This window comes from Urtica dioica, chromosome 5 (assembly GCF_054948205.1).
Source record: "Urtica dioica subsp. dioica isolate 48M chromosome 5, U.dioica_male_clone48M_v1_H2, whole genome shotgun sequence".
Classification (NCBI taxonomy): Eukaryota; Viridiplantae; Streptophyta; class Magnoliopsida; order Rosales; family Urticaceae; genus Urtica; species Urtica dioica.
The window spans coordinates 5,508,442-5,531,159 of record NC_142760.1 but is presented as its reverse complement, the minus strand read 5'-3'; the positions used below and the strand labels follow the sequence as shown (position 1 = coordinate 5,531,159).

At 40.0% G+C, this 22,718-nt stretch overlaps 1 protein-coding gene across 1 annotated transcript; it reads left to right on the top strand.

The window, feature by feature from the left end:
• Positions 1-20,078: 20,078 nt before the first annotated feature.
• Positions 20,079-22,558, top strand: LOC149394979 (flavonol 3-O-glucosyltransferase-like). The gene is made up of 2 exons (XM_089615459.1): positions 20,079-20,781; positions 21,378-22,558. Exons 1-2 carry the CDS (start codon positions 20,280-20,282, stop codon positions 22,232-22,234), a joined length of 1,359 nt encoding a protein of 452 aa, XP_089471585.1. The 5' UTR covers positions 20,079-20,279; the 3' UTR covers positions 22,235-22,558.
• The last annotated feature ends 160 nt before the right edge of the window (positions 22,559-22,718 follow it).

Genomic DNA, 22,718 nt, shown 5'->3' with positions numbered 1-22,718 from the left:
TTTACATGCAGAAGAGCGCCGAGACAGGCGCTTTCGAGAGCTTGTTTGCGAACTACAAGCGCCAACATCAGTCCTACAAGTCCGAGTGGCTGACTCCTGAAGCCTCCGCACGTTATGTAAGTTTACATTTATTTTTCATATTTTTCGATTAATAGATACTAACTAGTTAATTATATCAGGATCGACTGGTCGATAGATTCAACACGTTGCGAGCGGAGGCTGAGCAACAAAGAGCGGACGTCGATATTTCCGTCCTAGAGCAGCAGGCGATCCGCGATATTATGGGTTCGCGGTCTGATCACTTGACCGGCGTCAGACGTTTGGTGCCACAGGGAGCACGGATGGCGGCTGAAGTCGCCGAAGTCTACGGTAGTTCGGACGCTGGGACGTCGCATCCAGGATATATCTCCCAGGAGGTGTTCACGTCGACCATCGCCTCGTTCGCCGAGGCAATACAGAGTCAGGTGCCCGGCCTCAACCTGAGCTCGTTTATGCCTCAATTTCCGCAGAGTTCGCAGCACGCTCCGTCATCCCACAGCCAACAGACTCCGACGGCTGGCGTCCACACTCCGACGCCCGGTGTCCACACTCCGACGGGCGGCCAGCAGAGGACTCCCGACGCTAGCCAGCAGACGACGCCCGGCGGACCAAGTCAGTCTACTCCGACGCCGCAGCCTGCAGAACTTCAGCGCCAGCAGAAGAGCGTTTCTCGTCGAGGAGGGGGAAAACGAGCGGCGGGACGACAAAGCAAACGTCGCGACTAGTGGTTTATTAGTTGTTTTGTGTATTTATTATTTACATATTTCTCGATAACCGAAAACGTACGTAACCGGATTTTATATAGTTGTTGATTTGGATAATATAATTTAGTTTTTATTTGATTTTTCATTTTAGAATTTCACAACCAAAAAACCGTAAAAAATAAATAATTAACGACGAAAAAAAAATTATTATAATAATAATTAGCGACGATAAAATCGTCGCTAATTATTATTCCACACAAATTTTTAGCGACGACTTTGTCGTCGCTAATTCCCGCGCCAATTAGCGACGACAAAGTCGTCGCTAATTATCTGTTTCAAAACGAAAAAAACTTATCGTCACAACATTTAGCGACGACTTTTACGTCGCTAATTGACGCGGGAATTTTTACCGCGTTAATTATTATCTGTTTCAAAATGAAAAAAAAAACTTCTCGTCACAACATTTAGGGACGACTTTATCGTCGCTAAATATTTACCGACGAATAAATCGTCGCTAAATATATTTAGGCACGGACAATTAGCGACGATTATTATCGTCGCTAAAATCGTCGCTAAATACATTTAACGACGATTTCCGGGTTATTACCGACGAAAAAAATCGTCGGTAAATGTTGTAAATGTTGTAGTGTTAGATAATGCCACAAGCAACAACGCCATGGTTAGAGAGTTAAAAGATAGACTTCATTGTGACGATACCCTTTTGCATCAGCGATGCGCTACCCATATCATAAACCTTATAGTTCAAGCTGAGGCCGATAGTTATAACCATTCCATCAACAAAATTATGAATTACATTAGTTGGATCAATAGTTCAACCACTAGAGTAGACGAGCTTAAGAGACGCCTTAGACACAACGGTCTCCAAGAGCGCACCTTTCATCTAGATAACAAAATTAGGTGGAATTCTACATTTCTTATGTTGACTAACTTTTTATCCGAGCATTATGTCAATGTTATTGCTTCTACATTAACAGTGAACATGGCGATGACACTATTTCCGAATATGATATTAAGATGGCTGAATCATTTGTTTCTTTTCTTGACGTTTTTACAAAGAAACTTGTTATCTTTCCGTTGTTTACACTTCTACTTCTTTTCTCGGTCTTCATACTATGACCGCAATTGCTGTGCATTTTGATAAGTATAAAAACGAAACAATTTTTGAAGATTGTATTCAAGAAATGAGAGCCAAGTTTCTAAAATATTGGGGGGCTGGAAAGGTTCCATTATTATACGGTTTTGGAGCTATTCTAGACTGCCGATGTAAAATTGATGGATTAAAAAAGTTTCTTAAGTACATTAGAAATCATTTCGAGGATCATGATTACATTGCACTTGATCTTGCGAGGATTGTGCAAGTTTTTTTATGATATTTTCAGGGTTTACGAAGAAATACTCCTACCGCAATATCGAATGCAGCCAAGTCAATCACAGACGCAATATCCAAGAAAACACCAATACACGAATGTGTTCGTCAACGCGCCTGCTTATAGCCCATCTCCTCAACAACATGAAGGTGAGACAAGTCAAGTGGTGTCGAGCCCAGCCGATACACGTTCCCATCCCGAGATACAAGTGTATGATCGGAACGAGTGGATCAAACCGGATGACGAAGCCATCAATCTCTTGGTTTGGTGGAGACAGAACGCAAGGAGGTTCCTGGTGTTGTCATCTATGGCAAAAGACATCCTCACCATCCTTGTTTCAACCGTGTCATCTGAGGCGGCTTTTAGTAGCGCGGGACGCATCATCGACGATAGAAGATGTACCTTGAAACCGGAGATGGTCGAAGCATTGACATGTGATAATGATTGGATTCAACATAGAAATCGAGCACAAGAACACATTCATGTGCTTTGATATTCTTGACGATTTTGAAGTTGATTTTGCAAATGTAAACATCAATGGTTAGTGTAACTTGTATAAGTAAGGGATATCCCCGCCCTTGTCCGGGATAATTTTTCAAATAATTAACGAGGTAAGGGGTGCTCTTTTTCCTCGCCGTTGCACTTTTTTAGGGGTCGGTGAGGTTTTTTAGGAGACCCATTTTTAAATGGAACTTCTTCTTTATTATTTCTTTCTAGTCATTTAGTTTAAAATCATTTCAATTAAATTCTTCTATATAATTATTTAAAATCTTTTAAAAAAATTTATATTTTTTTTATACCTAACGGGGTCCGAATTCCCGTTAGGTGAACTCCCGCTCCCGTCCCATTACTTAACGGGACGGGACTCCCGTTTGGTCAAATAACGGAAGGGGGGCGGTAGCGGGAGATGCGGTATCTCCCGCTAAGCCACGTTTACTTGTAACCAAGCGGGGCATAAATGTGAATGTGTTTGGGTGTATTCTAGACGCTTCCAGAAGCCCGGGATTCTGGATGTGCCTCCGGATGAAAATCCTCTCTGGTCTTTGGGCCCCCAGTTAGATCTGTTCGCGAGGGTCCAAAACATACACAACCTTTTTTTTTAAACCGTTTTAAATGACTTGGGAATTTCATATGTGGCGACCATCTCTATAAAAAAATATATATATATATATAATACAATTTTAAGAAATTGTAAGGAGTGTTATCCATGTATAAGCTATTGAATACGTAACCTTCCATAATTTTGTTATTATTATTTTATTGCGAAAAGGTGAAGTAATTTGGAGGTATATAAAAGATAATGGTACAACTAAAAAAAGAGTTTTGAAATAGTCTACTATGCTTTTGCTCAGCTCAATAACTAAAATAAAACGATAATATATAACCATTCAATTTAACTAACCATAAGAGAATAAAGAAAAAACAAACAGTGTGTGATTTCGACCAATAGACTTAGTACTAGTAAATACTAAAACTACAATCCACATTCCGAATTTGTAACACTAAATCGATTCCAAATGTCAGCTTAATGGTAATACTAATACCAGAATAAATAAATAAATCGATTCCAAAGGAGTGTTATTCATGTATACAAGCTATTGAATACAAAATCTTTTATTTTTATTAAATGGTAGAGCGGTTTGGATGATTTGAATGTATCCAACTAATGAATATTTAATACTACTGATCGAGCGGTTTAAATTAAACCTTTTCAATGAATTTTTAGCTACTCGATAAATTAATTGGTTAACCAGGTTGTTAACCTTATTTTTTTAATGATAAATTAAAAAAAAAAAATTATAGAAAGGGAGAGTGAGGCATTAGGCGCAATTTCTACTAAAAGACTTGCTGGAGAATCATTTTTAAAAGAAAAAAATGGTACAAAATAGCAATTTGAAACTTATTGATTAGCAATTTAGCAAAAGTTTCAACTTTTCAGCAAAGTAGTCGCATTTGCGTTTTCAAAAAAATTTTGACAGCCAAGATTAAAATTTTTGACGATTATTATAAACAATTTATCACTTTCAAAAAAATTAATCTTTGGATAAAAAAAAATTTTGAAACGAGATTACTGCACATTTTGACTATTTCACTAAATTATGACAAACCTTGACTATTTTACAAATTCATAACTTTAAAATGGCTATTTAGCTACATCACCCTTTTTAAAGCTAAAAGGGAGTGAGTCAATTTTGTAAAGCTATCCGAAACCCAACTCTTATGGTGCCTTATTATGAAAATTAGTCTAAGCTTGAAAGAGTTTATTCGCAGAACTTTCAACTATTTCTTAATTTTTTTTTGTTGAGCTATTCGAAACCGGACTCTAATGGTGCCTTCTTTATGAAAATTAATTTAAGCGATTTTTTTATTGGTTGGCTGTCTACTATTTATTATTTTTTTTTATCAAGCGATTTGCGAAATTCGTTGCTCATTCCTTAGCGAGAGAGTCGAGTTCATCATTCATTTTGAATATTTATTTTAAACACATTAATTGATAAAAAAATATATTATTAAGTAATTATTTAAAAATCCATTTTTAGAATTTAAATCATTTAAAAGGTAGATAAATATCGAAAATTTGAGGAATCTTATTAAAAGTTGTAGAATCAATACACACTACACCGTTACATATCCTTCCATGCCAAACATATGATCGTTTGGGCGAAACATTTGGAGCGAAATCCGTTCCAAAACGATGACCGAATTTTGGCTTTTTTTTTTTTTTTTTTTTTTTTTTTTTTTTTTTTTTTTTACGGAATCCATTCTATATAAGATCTCATAAAACAATTATTTTATATTCAATCATGGTCAGTGTTTTTGAGAAATTATAACAACGCCACCTTAAACTTAAGAATTGTAAAGTATTCAACATTTCAAAAATATCTATAAAATAGCCGATATTGATATATGTGGTAGTTTTCCTAACAATCATCTATTAGACTTGTCTATTTCTTTTTTTGTTTTTTTTTCGTGAATTACTTTTTAAACAACTATTAGAAGAGATTTTAAAGAGACTTATAAATCATAACACACACTTGGAAAGAATGAATGCTTCATTTTATATATTTAATTAAGTTTACATCAAGCTGCCTTTTGAAAAGACTTATTATATCACTTTATACAACAACGACAGAGTTTCTAACTTTCTTATTTTCACCGACCATTTAGATAAGAAACTGTTGTCAAAGCTTTAAAATCTGTAGTCATCGGACTACATCAAAATGTTGAATTAGAATCACACTCTACAGATTCTTTGAGTAAAACTCATGTACTAGACTACTAATTTACATGTATCATCATCCTTGAGTGATGCACACATCTAATTAGGATCTAAAGCTGAATTGAGAATTATCATATCCACCGTACGTGTTATCATTGAATATGATTGTACAGGAAATATCAACTCCATAATAATACTCCATTGTGATTTCATCCATGGAGTCATTGGAGTTTATTTAAGAGGCTTGTTCACAAATATCCAATGCAATTTTAAGAAATTGTAAGGATTTTTATCCATGTATAAGTGCTATTGAATACATAAACATTTTTTTAGGAGAAAACACATCAAGATTTATTAGTTCATCAAGGACAGCAGCCATATTCTTTCGCCACTGTTTCTCTTGACCGGAGGAAGGAGATAACAGTCTTGGGAGTCGGACTCTATAACCAAGGTCGACCCATCTCTTAGGCGGGCCAGACAATTGCCTAAAACCCCCAAAATTTACAAGAAAAAAAGGCCCAATTTTTCTCAGATCAATGTTGTATTTGAGTAAAAAAAATATGCCCACTTTTTTCAAAAGCTAATGTTGTAGTTGTAATGGGCTCAAAGTTTTAAATAAATACAAAATACTTTTGGGCGAGATTTATTTATTTTTCTGAAGTTTTATATTTTAATATAGCTATTTCTATGTATCCCTTCTTCTTCTTAGATCCCTTCATCTTCCTCATATATAAAAGACACCATATCCAACCAATTATATATTAATACGTTAATATTATTTTTTTTAGACTGGTATAACATTCTATTTTCTTACTGTAGATTTTTATTCGGCCCTATGATCTTAAAACACACAATTAATATGCATATTAAATGCTTTACAATAACAATATTTTATATCCATTTTTTAATCTTTGTGATGAACTTTGAAATGTGTGTGTTAAGATCTTAGGGCTTTAGGGCCCAATAATAAAACTAAGAGAGTTCGAGTATAATAGGTAATTTGAAACATAAAATTTTCAAATTAGTCAATATTAGCTTTATTTTTTTACAGTAGGGAATAAACCACATAAACCCACTTGAAAAGACTTCAATATCTTTCATTTAAAATGAAGGGTTACCAAATATAAATTAGTTAACAAAAATAAATAAGCAAATAAAAAAATAATATCATAAATAACTCTTTCATTAACAGATTTTCAAATTTTCTAAAGATATTATGATATCTTCACTGTCGATTTTCACCGCCGATCTTCAACGTCAAGGCAACTTGAGCAATTTTCCACCGATCTTCACATTCGATCCGTCTCGAACCGCCAATTCTCCGACCAGAGACACAGAGTCCCCAGTTCTCTTACAAATAAATCGAAATTAATACGAATAAACATAAATAAATCGAATTAACACGAATTAATTATGAATTAACATGAATTAATTACGAAATAAAAAGAAAATAAACCGAATTAACATGCATTAACACGGATTATCACTGGTTAGAGCTGAGCCAACCTCGCGTATACCAAGTCGAGGCGGAGGTCTGGCCCCGTCGTCTTGTAGATATGGGCATGACGTCTCTATGGGTTGACACTCGCATGATGGGATCGCCGGCGTCGACCATTCTTCCTAGCGACGCATTTCTGATGACGCTTCCTTCAGATCCAGTGGCAGACTATCCTCTCTGTGTGCCTTAGTTCCTTGAATTAGATCCACGACGAGGAGTCATCCATCGTCTTCCCCATGCGAGGATGTCAAGATCCAGTGATCTTCTTCACACCACCGGCCCCGTGTCAGGCCGGTCGCCTCCTTCGCGCGTGTTGCCCAGATCAAAGCCCAGGCGCATCGTCTTCGCGGGTCGGAGCTCGTCCATCGGGATCCATGGCGGCCCGACGATTCTCAGCGGCGGCGAAATAGAACCTCATCGCGCGTATTCGGCGACTCTTTGCGATGGATAACCAGAACTCGAGACTCCACTTCTCGCGGAAGGGTTGTTCGGCGACGGAAAATTGATCGTCTATACACATTTGAAGAATCACGTGGTGAGAGAGAACACAAAGAGAAAAAAAAGAATATAATTAAAATAAAGGGTAATCAAATCTTTAAAACTAGGAATTTGATTTTTAATTAACTATTTTTTTATTTCAACATAATTAAAAAAAGGGCAAAATCGGAAGCAAATATTTGATTTAATTTCCACGTTATTAAAATAGGCTACTTTGCTTAAAATTTTGAAACATTGATTATTTTGCAATTCCAACATTTTAAATTGGCTACTTCATATAATTTTTCTTAAACTAAAATGGAGTAAGAAAAATATATGTACGTTTGGATACTACCAAGTCTAGAAAAAAATTAGTGGCAAAATTAATTTGTTGGGGACAATGTATTATGTAGGTCTTTTTTTTTTTTTTTTTTTTTGAAATCTTCATGGTTACAAATTAGTAATATTAATTTAATATATCATTATTTCTTTGTTATTTGTTATAAAAGGCCTAATTAATCGCCTACGGCCTCCGTATACATTGAACTGGCCTTGTCTATAACGCAGGAAATACATCTCCACTTTTTATTGAAGAACATGCTTTCACGTTGACAGTTTTGCTCCCAGAACCTTTGGGTGGATTAATTAATGTTAGAGATGTGGAGTCTGATCGGCGCCGAGGTGGCGAAACTGACGACCGAAGACCTTACGACGATGAAAGTGAGAATCTGCAGCGACAAAGTGCACGTCTCTTTCATATTGAAAGTGAACTATTATAAATCTGTGTGTTTTATTATTTTTTTTATACGAATTTTATTTTATGATTTCAGGTCGGATTTACGTGTGAAATTCTAATTAGTCACAAAGATAAGATGTCGCACACACAAAATGTTGACAATGTGTCCGACAACTTGCTTGAAACACAGATTATGGATAAACAACAAACAGTGTGATAAGAAAGAGACACACAATATGGTTACCCAGTTCGGTGCAATACACCTACGTCTGGGGGCACTCTGCCAGTGGAAAGGATTTCACTATATAGTAGTCAATAGTACAAGCATGGTCTTATATGATTACAACGCAAAATCAAGGCCGTAGTAACTATTACCACAAGTGAATACCTAGACCAGTGACTCCCTTTGAATACGAGATCCTCCTCAATTCTACTCTTCGAGCAACCGCCTATGCTCGGATGACTTCAGTCTTCAAATGCACGCGAGTCTTCAATCACGTAAACACAGAACCCAAATCAGTCAAACACTCAATCTTCTGGAATAGTATTTGGTGAATGACACCGCTCTTGACAAAACACAAAGCCTCCCAATCTGCCAGTCTTGCACGTCTAAGAGCTCTAAGTATTTTGAAAGCGTCAAGGCTGCTAAGGGGGAAGCGCAAGGCTTTTATAGCAGTTGTACAAACCTGGAAGTGTATCTAGGGTTTCCTTACCCATTCTCGCAAGAAAATCACGCAATAAAGTCAACAGCGAGGCAATCTGGCAAACCGGAAACTTGCCAGAAAAACTATCTTCGCACAGGAGGAATGATGTCTTACTAGAAGCTGGAGCATGAAGACCGATATCTTTCCATACAACTTGTACTAAAAAATAAAGCCAACATATACCGTAAAAACAATCTCCCCCTTTGGCTATTTTTTAGGCAAGCACTTCTGGATCAGTTCTCAAACAAGCGTCATGACCAGAGAAGAGCGTCAAAATAAATGACCTCATGTCAAAATAAATGACCCTCATGATGCCTCTCCCCCTGATTGCCTAAAAAACATACCAAATGCAAGGATCGACCAAGACAGAGGGAGGAAAAACAGCCCGAAAAGTAGAGATGAGAACTAAAGCAGTAGACTATAACGATCAACAAAAGAATGAAGTCGTCATGAACAAACATACCAAACCATAACCTAGTCTGAAACAAGTAGTCATACGGCAGAGGAAAACAGGCTGAACATAGAAGGAGTCTGAAAGAAACAGCCAGAGGACTAAAACCACGAAAGTTACAGACCAAAATGAAATACAGATTAGAGAGTGAGATTCACGGTAGAATCATCATTGTCTTGATCTTCAGAACCCTCAGAGTCACAGACGACATCATCCTCTTCGTCTTCATCATTATCGGTGACAGCCGGACTGCCAACTTGACTCGGCTGAGAAGAGGAGGCACCATCTGTGTCAAGAGAATGAGTCATAACCTTGATAAGCTTCTCACAAACATTCTTCCTTCGAGAGGAAGTCTCGATGATTTCCTTGAGGGCAGCAACTTCTTCATAAAGCCCTTTGAGAATGTCACTCTGAACCTCTTCAGAAAGGGGAGCAACCTTGAGGGTACGACCAGCAGCGACAGATGTCGCGATAGAAGGCATGACAAGATCTTTGGCATGTTTTCCCTCAAATAACTTGTGACTGAAGGAAAGTTCAGAAGGGGGTTTTCCAACAATGTCATCGACCCTCAGTAGATCTCTTTTATGAGCTATCATCATTCCAGAAATAAGAGAGGGAAAGCCAATTGGGAGCTTCACAGCATAGGATTTTGCATGCTTGACCAAGTGACTGAACACAAATTCTCCAAAGTCAAAGGAAGCATGAGTACCTATCTGGTAAATGAGGCATGTCAGGTCAGACTTGATGCTTGAGCCATGAGAGGAAGGAGCCCAGTTAGCAATGCCAATTCTGTACAAAACAGAATATTTTGCTGAGAGATCTGAAGAAGGAAGAGATACCTTAGCAGGCCACGTCTTCTTCTCATTGTTGGAAAGCTCTTTGGCAATAAATCCATGAAGGGAAGCCGATCGGCATTTATAATTCTTCCTCGTCCCAAGTAATCATTGATCGCAGAGGAGGAGACATCAAAGCAGTGACCACGAACAAAGACTTTGCCAAACTTAGGGTGATGAGGCTGGTCGATTGCTGTAGATAGATTCACAATGAACTCTTTCACCAGTTTGGGAAAATACGGGCCGATCCCAGAGACAGTCTTGATAAGTTGGGCATCGTGCAGAAGTTCCATGATGACATCAATTTTCAAATCTTCCTTAGACAGCTCCTTCTCTGGAAACACAGTTCTGTGATACACATACCTCCATTTTCTGACACCATCTTCCTCATGGAAGGAGACATTATCCAGAGGAGCAAGGGGAGCACCTTTAGGAAGTTTTTGACCCCCAATAGATTTCCTGGAAGCAAGGGTCAAGTTCTCAAGACGAGCATGTTCTTCCTCTTCATCCTTCATATCTCTCAGAATGTCAGGGGCATCATTCTCAATAGGTTTTGCCTTCAACTTCTTCTTGTTTAAGCCTATCTTCATCAGTTTCTTCTTCTTTTCTTTTCCGGGACGGGAACAACTGGCACACTTTCCTCTAACATCTTTCACTTATTCTTTCTCTTCTTAGATAGAAGAGTGGCAATACACACGTCATTGTCGTGCTGAACTTTCACCTTTAAAGAGGCAAGAACGGCCTCTCTAGCATCATGTCTCTTATCATTCTTGTCCTCATGCACTTGAGCAGAGGATATCAGGACATCCTTCACAACATCTTTTCATAATCCTAAAATTCCTCCAATCGCATCTTCATGAGGGGGTTCATGATCCATAAGGAGAGATTCAAGGTTTTCACTATCCTTTAGGTTTTCCTCTACACGATCAGGGCGAGTGAGAGGAGCATGATTACCTTGAATCAAAGCATGCGGGCTTTCGAGAGGAGACACATCTGCGAGAACTTCTTCAGAGACAACAGTACGATCATCGGTTCTTTCTCCTGAGGAACTGCTCGAGCTAACATCTCCAGTGATGTCGGTGATGGTGAGAGCCGATTTCTTGATCATAGCTTTCCTGACGGCGGTGAGGGAATGGTTTTCAGGCGGAACTAACGACCCAGCAAAGGTACCTCCGGCCTTACCATCGGCGCGATTACTGGGTCGCATTCCACGAACCTGGACCCTATGCTTGTTTCTCTCCGGCACAAGCCCTTTCTCCTTGACATCCTTCGTCCTCATCTTTGTCTTTTCTTTCTTGGACGAGACAGTAGTGATAATTCCGCTCCTTGTTCCCACCATTGTGAAGAAGATGCCAAGATTACTACCACAAGAATAACCGTCAAGAAAGGTGGTTACACAAATCCAGGAAATTTTGTGAGAATAGGGCGAAAAGACAAACTTAAACCACGAAGCTTGATATGGCTTCCTCTTGTTAAGCAATGAAGGCCTCTTGGCTTGCAACGAAAGCATCTTGCCTATTTGAGAGCGCGGACATCCAATCAATCCTGGCTTGCAACAACGCTCTAAGTTTGGAGTTGTCGTATTGAGGAGGAGGGGAGTAGTGAGGGTAGTCATATGAGTAATTGTGTTGACTATCTCACTCCTCCATGTAGTGGTACTCCGAGTATTGGTGTAGGAGCTCATGTTGTTGTGGCGGTGGGGCGTAGTATTGTTGATGATATTGCGGCACTCCCCACGCGTTGGACGATTGATTATCCCACGCCTCCGTGTAGTGGTGCTCATTCTCCGGCGTTTGGTACGTCGGCCAATTGTAATTCATCGTTGGTTTTCGTAATGGCACATGAAATAAGAGAACGAACACACGTTAGACAAAAAAAAAGTTCAAATAAAAATTATGAATCGAATTGCAATTTAAAACTAATCCCCGACAACAGCGCCAAAAACTTGTTGCGAATTTTCTCGCGCACGCAAGTGCACGTGGTCGCAATAGTAATAAATCGTAAGAACGAGTCGATCTCTCGAAGATTAGCTAAATAAGAAATCCGATAATCACAAGCTAATATAGAACTGAATATAGTTGATTGAATCGTTGTCACAAAAATTCACTAACACGTCACAAAATTAAACAACTAAAATTCTATTGGATAAAGGGAAGGACTATGGTTCACGGATTCACAAAACAACTTGGATTCGCTGAATTAAGAAAAGAGACAAGCTATTGAGATTCACACTTTTCACTACTCATGCTCACTTTAATAGAATTGATAGATCTATCTCAAGCATCTAACAACCTAAACCGATACCGGAATATCATCTCTCGATCTCAACTCCTAACAAGCACGGCTAGCATTAAAATCAAGAGTATTCTCACGAGTCTAAAACAACCTAGCTATATCTAGCCTAGGAATGAATTCTAGTAATCCACACAAAAACACAACAACCTAATCTTTCTCAAGCATTAGAGTTGAACATAAAACAAGCATGAGTTCATGACATTCATACAAGCATTAAGCATAGTTGTGGATTAAGTAAAGGTGATGAGAAAAACAACAACTTAACAATTCTAATATCATGAATCCTACATCGTAATGAACCCGCTACACCATAGCCCTACATGAGATTAGTTCATATTGATGACTATGACAATAAATATACACAAAGATGAACACAAGAACAATGAAGCAAAAGACATCATGAACATATGGAAAACTTGAATTAAAAACAAGTAAGAGTTAGAGAATAGAACACTTGATTAGATTGTAGTAACGGTAGAACTCTTCAGCTCTCTCCTTCTCTTCAAATTTGAGCCACAAAGTATGAACAAGTCTGGAAAAATTTAGAAAAACTAAAGAAAAGCTAGGACAAAGAAAATGTGTTCTTGATAGATTCTACAAAATCTCCCTCCATGCATGACTTCTTTTGAAAGTATTGGTCTTTTTAAGGTTGAATGAGGTTATTTTCGGAGCCATATGGACCTTTCATTTTGATCCAATGGCCAAAATCCGCTCGGAAACGCAACATTAGAAAATGCTGATTTTGGGACCGCGCGGCGCGCCCTTTTGTCTGTGCGGCGCGCAGTCCATTTTTTTGGCTTTGCGCGGTCCGCGCACACGACTCTGGAGGAGAGAACGACAAAATTTTTGTCTACGCGGCGCGCGCTTTTTTCCGCGCGCCGCGCGCTTCCTACTCGATGCACACCGTTTTTTAAACGGTCGTAACTCCTAGCTCCGACGTCCGATTTTTACAAATAAACATGCGTTGGAAAGCTAAGAGATAGATCTATCCAGTTATGGAAGTGAATCATCCAAAATCATCATTTAAAAATCCCAGAATCCTGCAGAAGAGGACGTCGTGTTCCTTGTTTCGCTCCAAGTTGTCCAAATGTGTATGAATCTCCTTGATATTATTCGGAATCGTCACATGATGCGCTAATAACCTCCTCAAGACCCAATTGACCTCTTAAACTTGAAAATCACTCATAAATACACAAAAACTATCAAAAACACTTGAGGACTCGTTAGTTTTTAGTCCGGGAAATATGAGTTTTACGCGTAATAAACGCACCTATCAAATCTTAGGGAGGATTTGAGACTTTCAAACCTGTTTACATCCAGGGCCTTTGTAAAGATGTCTGCAAGCTGTTTTTCAGTGTGAATATATTCAAGTTTGATCTTCTTATCTTCGTCAAGCTCTCGAATGAAATGATGCCTGATTTCAATGTACTTAGTCTTACTATGTTGAACTGGATTTTTTGCGATGTTGATGGCACTGATATTGTCGCAGAATAATGTCATGACATCTTGTCCGACACCATATTCAGCAGGCATCTGTTTCATCCAGAGAAGCTGAGTACAACTGCTTCCAGCTGCAATATATTCAGACTCATCCGTGGACAAGGAGATTCAGTTTTGCTTCTTGCTAAACCAGGAGATGAGATTGTTTCCTAGGTAGGAACATCCACCAGAAGTGTTTCTTCTATCAACCATGCTACCTGCACAGTCAGCATCACAGTATCCCACAAGCGTAGAGGAGGTATCATAAGTATATAAAAGACAAAATTCAGCAGTTCCAGAGATGTACCTCACAATTCGCTTGGCTTGGGCCAAATGGCTAGCTTTGGGATTAGCCTGATAACGAGCACACACACCAACTGAGTAGGCTATGTCTGGTCGGCTGGCAGTAAGGTAGAGGAGACTGCCAATGATACTTCTGTAGAAGCTTTGATCAACAGATTCACCAAGCTCATCCTTATTGAGTTTAACATGAGTAGCGGCGGGGGTCCGCTTGTGAGAAGACTTTTCCAAGCCAAAAATTTTCACAATGTTTTTAGCATATTTACTTTGGGAGATAAAAATACCATCATTCATTTGTCTGATCTGAAAGCCCAAGAAAAAAGTTAAGATCACCATACTCATTTCGAATTCAGACTGCATCTGTCGCACAAAAAGATCCACCATCTTGTTCGTTATTCCTCCAAAGACAATATCGTCAACATAGATTTGAGCAATCATGAGATTGTCATCCTCCTTTTTTTATGAACAAGGTTTTATCAACTCCACCTCTAGTATAACCATTCTGCACAAGGAACTGAGTTAGTCTTTCATACCATGCCCGAGGTGCCTGTTTAAGGCCGTAGAGAGCCTTTCTAAGCTTGTAGATATGTTGGGGAGAGCTGGGATCTACAAAGCCTTTAGGTATGGCAATATAGACTTCCTCATTCAAGTATCCATTGAGGAAAGCACTTTTAACATTCATATGGAAAAGTTTGAAATGGAGATGACAAGAGATGCCAAGCAAGAGTCTGATGACTTCAAGTCGAGCAACAGGGGCAAAAGTTTCATAAAAAATCACACCTTCCACCTGCTTATAACCCAGTGCCACATGTCTAGCTTTGTTTCGAGTTATATTGCCATGCTCATCAGATTTATTTTTAAAAATCCACTTAGTTCCAATAACATTAACATTATCAGGTTTAGGAACTAACTCCCAGACTTCATTTCTTTCAAACTGAACAAGTTCCTCTTGCATAGCACTAATCCAGTATCCATCATCAATAGCCTCATTCACATTCTTAGGTTCAATCTTAGAGACAAAGCAGAGATTACCAGTCATCTCCCGATAATTAACAGCCGCTTTTGGCCGAGTGCGTATACCTTCACCAATGCCACTAGTTACTTCATGAGCATGGTGATTTTTCTGGATTCTTATGGAGAGAATTCTTTGTTCTGGTGAGGGGGAAGGCTCTTTATCAGGAACAATGTCATCCACTTCGTCACCAACTTCTGTCATGACATTTGTGCTTCCTGAGGGAATGCCGTCCACAATGTTATCAGCATCCGTCCTGACATCTGTGTTACTAGGAAACACTTCATCTTCATCATTAACACTTTTAGAATCATCATAATTATCATTAACCTCTACATTTATGGATTCCATCATAGACTTAGTGCGTTTATTAAAAATACGATATACCCGACTATTTCTAGAGTACCCAAGAAAGATACCTTCATCACTTTTGGGATCAAACTTGCGTCGGGGGTCCCTATCAGCAAGAATATAACACAAGGAGCCAAAGACATGGAAGTACTTAACATTCGTCTTTCTCCCCCTCCATATTTCATAGTGAGTGATAGTAGTACCTGGACGAATAGTTACTCTATTATGAATATGGCAAGCCGTGTTGAGAGCTTCAGCCCAGAAATGAAGAGGAATATCTTTTGCCAGCATCATCACTCTAGCCATTTCCTGAAGGGTTTGATTTTTCCTTTTCACAATCCCATTTTGTTGTGGTGTGATGGGAGCAGAGAATTCATGAGCTATTCCTTATGCAGTACAAAAGTTAGTAAAGCTTATATTATGAAATTTCCTCCCATGGTCACTCCGGATTCTGACCACTTTGCCAATGCTTTCTCCTTTTTCTCTATAAACTTGCTTGCATAAAGCCTCAAAAACAGTAAAAGTGTCAGATTTCTCATGGATAAAATCAACCCAAGTATACCTGGAGAAGTCATCTACACACACGAACACATATCTCTTCCCTCCAAGACTTTCGACGTGCATTGGTCCCATCAGATCCATGTGAAGAAGTTCCAGAACATGCGATGTAGTAAAATGTTGCACCATCTTGTGCGACTTCTTGACTTGTTTTCCAATCTAGCATTCACCACAGATTCTTACTTCAACAATCTTTAGATCAGGGACACCGAAAATGACATTCTTAGATACAATTTTCTGCATGCTTATGAGATTCAAGTGACTAAGCTTTTGATGCCATAGCTTGGCTTCGTCTACCTTGGACACAAGACACTTGTTGACCCGAGTGTTTGTGATAGGAGACTACATGTAGCAATTGTCTCGAGATCTGGTATCTTTCATAAGCTCATCCTGTTTCTCATTTATCACAACACACTTATCACGAGTAAAGTTGACGCGCAAATTCAAGTCACATAGTTGACTGATACTGATAAGATTAGTAGTAAGTCCTTCCACTAGTAAAGCCTCAGTTAAACAAGACATACCTGGAAAATTGAGCTGACCTTTACCAATAATCTTGGCTTTCAATCCAAGGTAACATGGGAATTAGAGTAAGGTTTTATGTTGGTTAGGAAAGCATGAACACCAGTCATGTGGCGAGAACAACCACTATCAAAATACCAGTCGTTACCGGTGGAGGCACTCAGAGATGTGTAGGCAATATTGGCACGATAGGATGCATCTTTCACTCTCCATTCCATACGGGAAGAGGGTTGATGGCGAGGCAGAGCATGCCTGTGGGATGATTGATGCTGAAGAAGATTCCTCCCATAAATGCGATAGCAGAAAGGCCGAATATGACCCCTTCGACCACAATGATGGCAGACCCAACGAGGTCTGTTGACAAGAGACCTGGTTGGTCCATGAGGATGTTGCTGATGTTGATTCTGAAACTTGTCATCGCCAGATATTTGTGACACTTTGCGTGACATCTGGCCAGCTGGCTTTTGGGGAACAAAGGTAGTTTGAGACGTAGAAGCACCATGAGTATAACCAAGCCCATTCATGTTCTTTGCAGGTTTTCTAATGGTTAGGATTTTATCAAGGTTGTCGGTGCTAGAGTTCAACATCCTGGCGGATTTAGTCATCAAGTCCAGCTCTTCATTTAAGCGGTTGACTTCGCGCTTTAGATCAACAATGGTTTCTAAGAGCCTTGTCTTGTCTTCAGTAAGAGAGAGAATGAGTGCACTCTGCCTGTCAAGAACCTGAGACTCTTCAACCCATTTAGTATGTAAGACATTATAAGCATCATTCATAGCGTCATCTGATAGTTCATCATCTATAGCAAATCTCTTTGGGGATTCAGCAAATTCATCAATAGGTTCAAGGTTATGAGTGGGAATAGAAGCTGTGAAGGCAACAAAATTGCTTATCTGGTCAGAGTCGCTATCATCTTCTTCCTCATCAGATAGAGTGGCGTTGTATCCCTTTTTCTGCTTTTTAAGGAAGTTAGGACACTCCTTCTGAATATGCCCAAAGCCTTCACACTCATGGCATTGAATACCTTTGGCTTTTTCAAAGCGTTCACCACTTCTCCCGTTTCTGTGAGGGTTTCCGTTCTTCTGGAACCTTTGCTGAAAGTTGTCTTTTACATCTTGAGAGACTTTCTTCCCAGTCATCTGATTGAATCTCTTCATAACCCTGATATAGTTTTTGGCCAGTATAGCAATAGTTTCATCAATTTCATTATCAGAATCCGAGTATACCCGCTCCTTCTGATCATGAATAGAGCTTTTTAGGGCCATTCCTTTGTGTTTCTTCTCCATCTTGGGAAGAGAAAGCTCGAAGGTCATGAGGGATCCCATGAGTTCATCAAACTTCAGAGTTTTAAGGTCATGGACTTCTTCTATCGCCGTGATCTTCATTTTGAATCTTGGGCTTAAAGCTCTCAGAGTTTTCCTAATGAGATCTTCATCGGTCATAGGTTTGACGAGAGAGTAGGATTCGTTGGCAAGGTCTCGAATACGCACATTGAAGTCGGCAACATATTCATCTTCAAGCATAGTGAGAGCTTCAAAGTTTTTGTGAGATACTGCAGCTTCTGCTCACGAACTTTAGTGGTTCCCTCATAGGCGACAACAAGAATTTCCCAAGCTTCTTTGCCACTCGTGCAGGTGTTTACAAGCCTGAAAACAATTTTAACAACCCTGTTAAATATGACATTGAGTGCGCGAGAGTTACCCAGAGCTGCCTCATATTCAGTAGGACTCCAGTCCTTCTCGGGTTTAGGACCTGTAGGAGCTCCTTTGTCATCAACAGAAACTGGAGCTTCCCAACCATGGATCACAGCCTTCCAAGTTCTGCTGTCAAGGGATTTCATAAAGGCGCTCATGCGGGCTTTCCAGTAACCATAGTTGGTTCCAGCAAAGACTGGAGGACGATTGACCGAGCCTCCCTCTCTGGAACTATCCATATCTGGTAATCAGAAAAAAAAATACCCAGGAAACCACCAAAGGATCTAGGTGCCTGCTCTGATACCAATTGAAATTCTGATTAGTCATAAAGACAAGATGTCGCACATAAAGTGTTGACAATGTATCCGACAACTTGCTTGAAACACAGATTATGGATAAACAACAAACAGTATAATAAGAAAGAGACACACAATATGGTTACCCAGTTCGGTGCAATACACCTACGTCTGGGGGTACTCTGCCAGTGGAAATGATTTCACTATATAGTAGTAAATAGTACAAGCACAGTCTTATATGATTACAACGCAAAATCAAGGCCGTAGTAACTATTACCACAAGTGAATACCTAGACCAGGGACTCCCCCTGAATTTGAGATCCTCCTCAATTCCACTCTTCGAGCAACCGCCTATGCTTGGATGACTTCAGACTTCAAACGCACGCGAGTCTTCAATCACTTAAACACATAACCCAAATCACTCAAACACTCAATCTTCTGGAATAGTATTTGGTGAATGACACCGCTCTTGACAAAACACAAAGCCTGCCAATCCGCCAGTCTTGCACGTCTAAGAGCTCTAAGTATTTTGAAAGCGTCAAGGCTGCTAAGGGGGAAGCGCAAGGCTTTTATAGCAGCTGTACAAACCTGGAAGTGTATCTAGGGTTTCCTTACCCATTCTCGCAAGAAATCACGTAATAAAGTCACCAGCGAGGCAATCTGGCAAAACTGGAAACTTGTTAGAAAAACTGTCTGTGCACAGGAGGAAGGATGTCTTACCAGAAGCTGGAGCATGAAGACCGACATCTTTCCATACAACTTGCACTAAAAAAATAAAGCCAACATATAACGTAACAACAGCGTAGATCTGTGTGCTGAATGCTAATAGTTAAAGAGCTCGAAATACTCCAAGAGCATTACAGCTCATGAAAAGGTGCTTAAGAACTCACATTATGGGTATTAAGCAATGGCCTAACTGGCGTACATGGCTGGCCAAGTATACTTATGGGTAACACATTTTCAACCACATTTTGGTCGGGAATATATATTATTTTTACATAATAATAATTAATATCAGTAATCGAAAATATATATTTAATGAGAAATTTAAATAACTAAGAAGACCAAAAAAAATAATCGAATAATTACTAAAAATTAACAATTAATTTCAAATTGAAATATAAGAACTAAATAATATCATAATATTGTAACTAACATACAATACTACAAAAAAAAAAAAAAAAAAAAAAAAAAAAAACCTTGGAGAAAACTAATAGTCACCCATGCTTTAATGCGTTATAATGAGAATACGACTTCCTCAATTTAATGTATGACGGTCCAGTATCACATGGTGAATCTGATATTACGTATCACTTTTTGTTTTGTTTTTTTTGAAGAATGAGTGGGTCATTTCATTCTATTATCTTAAATTGATTATTTAGTTAAACAAAAAAACAAAAAATAAAGTTGTCCGGACTCACAAATGCCACGGATTCATTCTATTATCCAAGGCTCCAAGCTCGCCATGTCAATCTCAATACTAACAAATGCCACGGATGCCATTGTCAGCGTAGTGCTTCTAGAAGAATTAGATTTCTTCATAATTTATATACACGCGTACGTTATTGATCCCACAAAAATGGCACGGATGCCATTGTCAGCGTACGTTACGTCATCACCTTTCTAACTCCTTTCAGTTATAATCTCCCGAAAACCCAACTGAACTACACCACTTTATTAACTAAACCATACTTACCATTCATCAACATTATTGATCCCACAAAAATGGCGACCCAAAAGCAAAACCCTAGCTCGCTCCGCCACATCGCCGTCCTCGCATTCCCCTTCGGCACCCACGCCGCTCCTCTCCTCTCCCTCGCCGGAGCCCTCTCCACCGCCGTCGGATCCAGCGTCGCGTTCTCGTTCTTCGCCACCGCTTCCGTCAACCGATCCCTCTTCCCCGACGGTGTCGCCGGAAAAGTGACGCCGTTCGACGTCGGCGACGGGATTCCGGAGGATTACGCGCCGTCGGGGAGCCCGATCGAGGCCGTGGAGTTGTTCCTTGAATCGGCGCCGGGGAATTTCGCCGAGGCTTTGGCAGCGGCGGAGAGGAAGATCGGGGTTAGGGCTTCGTGCGTGGTCTCCGACGCGTTTTTCTGGTTCGCCGGTGATCTCGCCGCCGAGAGAGGAGTCCCGTGGGCCGCGCTCTGGACCGCCGCTCCGAGGTCGCTTCTGGTTCATCTCGCCACTGACGAGATTCGACAACGGTGTTTCGAAGCCAACGAAGGTGAGTTTTCAGTGCTTTTGCATTTCGGTCGACTTATTTCAACAGTGGAGTCAACGTAGTTTGGCAGTACTAAAAATATTTTCTGAAATTGAGTTGGATTGTATGTTTATTTATTCTGTCATTCTGTCAGGAATCGGAGGTAATTATTCATACATTATCGACAAAATTACTCGAATAATCAAATACTATAGGAAAACTGGACTCAAAGATATATGTGAACAAAAGACGTAACGTAGGACAAAAGAAAGAAAGAAAGAAAGAAAGAAATGGTCAAAGTTGATAAACGATCACGTCTGAATCAAGAATCACGGTGTTTCGAAGCCGAAGAAGGAGAGTTTTGAGTGCTTTTGCATATTGGTTGACTGATTTGAACAGTAGAGTCAACGAAGTTTCACAGTAAAATATTTTCTTAAACTGAGTTGAATTAAAGGTAATTCTTTTTTTAGCGATAAATCGAAAAGACATTAGCGACAAAATCACTCGAGTAATTAAATATTATAGAGATACTGTACTAAAAAATCTCTGTAAACAAGAAAAAAAAATTGTGGTGCTAAAAATTATCTGTTTTTTTTTGCTCTGTATAATTTCTTCCACAGGGAAATTATCTAGGGACCAAATTCTCAATTCTCTCCCCGGATTCTCAGCCATTCGCGAATCAGACCTGCCCGAGGGAATTCTCATCAACCCCGGCACCGAAGCTCCCGAATCTCCGTTCGCGAGAACGCTCCACAAGATGGGACAAGCTCTCCCACGAGCCGCGGCGGTGCTCATCAACTCGTTCCGGGGAATCGACCCCGAAATCTCCGACCACCTCAAAACCCGCCTCCGAAGCTTCCTCAACATCGGACCCTTCACTCTCACAACGAGGCCAATCAACAACAAGGAAGCCTCATCAGAGGACAAACACGGGTGCCTCGAGTGGCTCTCGAAGCACAAGCCCGGCTCGGTCGTCTACATAAGCTTCGGGAGCGTCGCGGCTCTGCCTTCTCACGAGGCCGAGGCCGTGAGGGACGCCTTGGAAAAGACGAGAATCCCGTTCCTCTGGTCCTTCAGAGGAACGGGCTTCTCGGGCCCGGGATCGGGACTGGTGGTCCCGTGGGCCCCGCAGGAGGCGGTGCTGAGGCACCAGGCGGTTGGGGCGTTCGTGACGCACTGCGGTTGGAATTCGGTGTTGGAGAGCGTGATCGGCGGTGTTCCGATGATTTGCCGGCCGTTTTTCGGGGACCAAGGGCTGAACTCGAGGGCCGTCGAGGCCGTTTGGGAGATCGGGATCGGGGTCGGGGTTTTGACGAAGGAGAGCTTTGTTTCGGCTCTGATGAGGGTTTTTTCGGGGGAAAGCGTAACGGGGATGAAAGAGCGAGCTTGTGAACTCAAGAGGCTTGCTTACGAGGAGGCTGTTGGTAATCAGGATTTCAGTTCATTGGTTGAGCTAATATCATTTACGAGTACTTAGGAGGCTAGGAGTGTATATAGTTTGGTTGAGACTTGAGAGACCTATAATATCATTAAGATGTCTGGTAAGTTTTCTGAAATTGTGTCCCATGTTTTTTTTTGTTCCTATGCATATATGAATAAAATTGTTGGAATCTCGGTTTTCTGCGGAAATGATTGGAGTCTCGGCTAATTCGTATTTCAGTGATCGGGTGATCACTGAAAAATGGAACAAGTCGGGTCGTTGGTGGTGAAACGGATCTTCTTTGGTGTTCATAAACATCAATGGATTTTGAAATTGTGAATACTCGCCGAGATCGTTCAAGTCATGTTGATCCCTTCATAGTCGCCAAAATCTCAGGTCTCTAAATTGTTGGAGTTCAACATTTTTTAACTGAAATAATAAAACTAATTTGAAGTTCAACATTTTTTCAATATTAGGTATATAGTCATATTTACAGTTTCACATTACTATATAATCAATGTTTCGTAAACCTTAGATAAAT

Coding starts and splice junctions, on each gene's coding strand:
- LOC149394979 (XM_089615459.1), top strand. CDS start 20,280: ATGGCGACCCAAAAGCAAAACCCTAGCTCGCTCCGCCACATCGCCGTC. Junction 20,782..21,377: donor GTGTTTCGAAGCCAACGAAG/GTGAGTTTTCAG, acceptor TTTCTTCCACAG/GGAAATTATCTAGGGACCAA.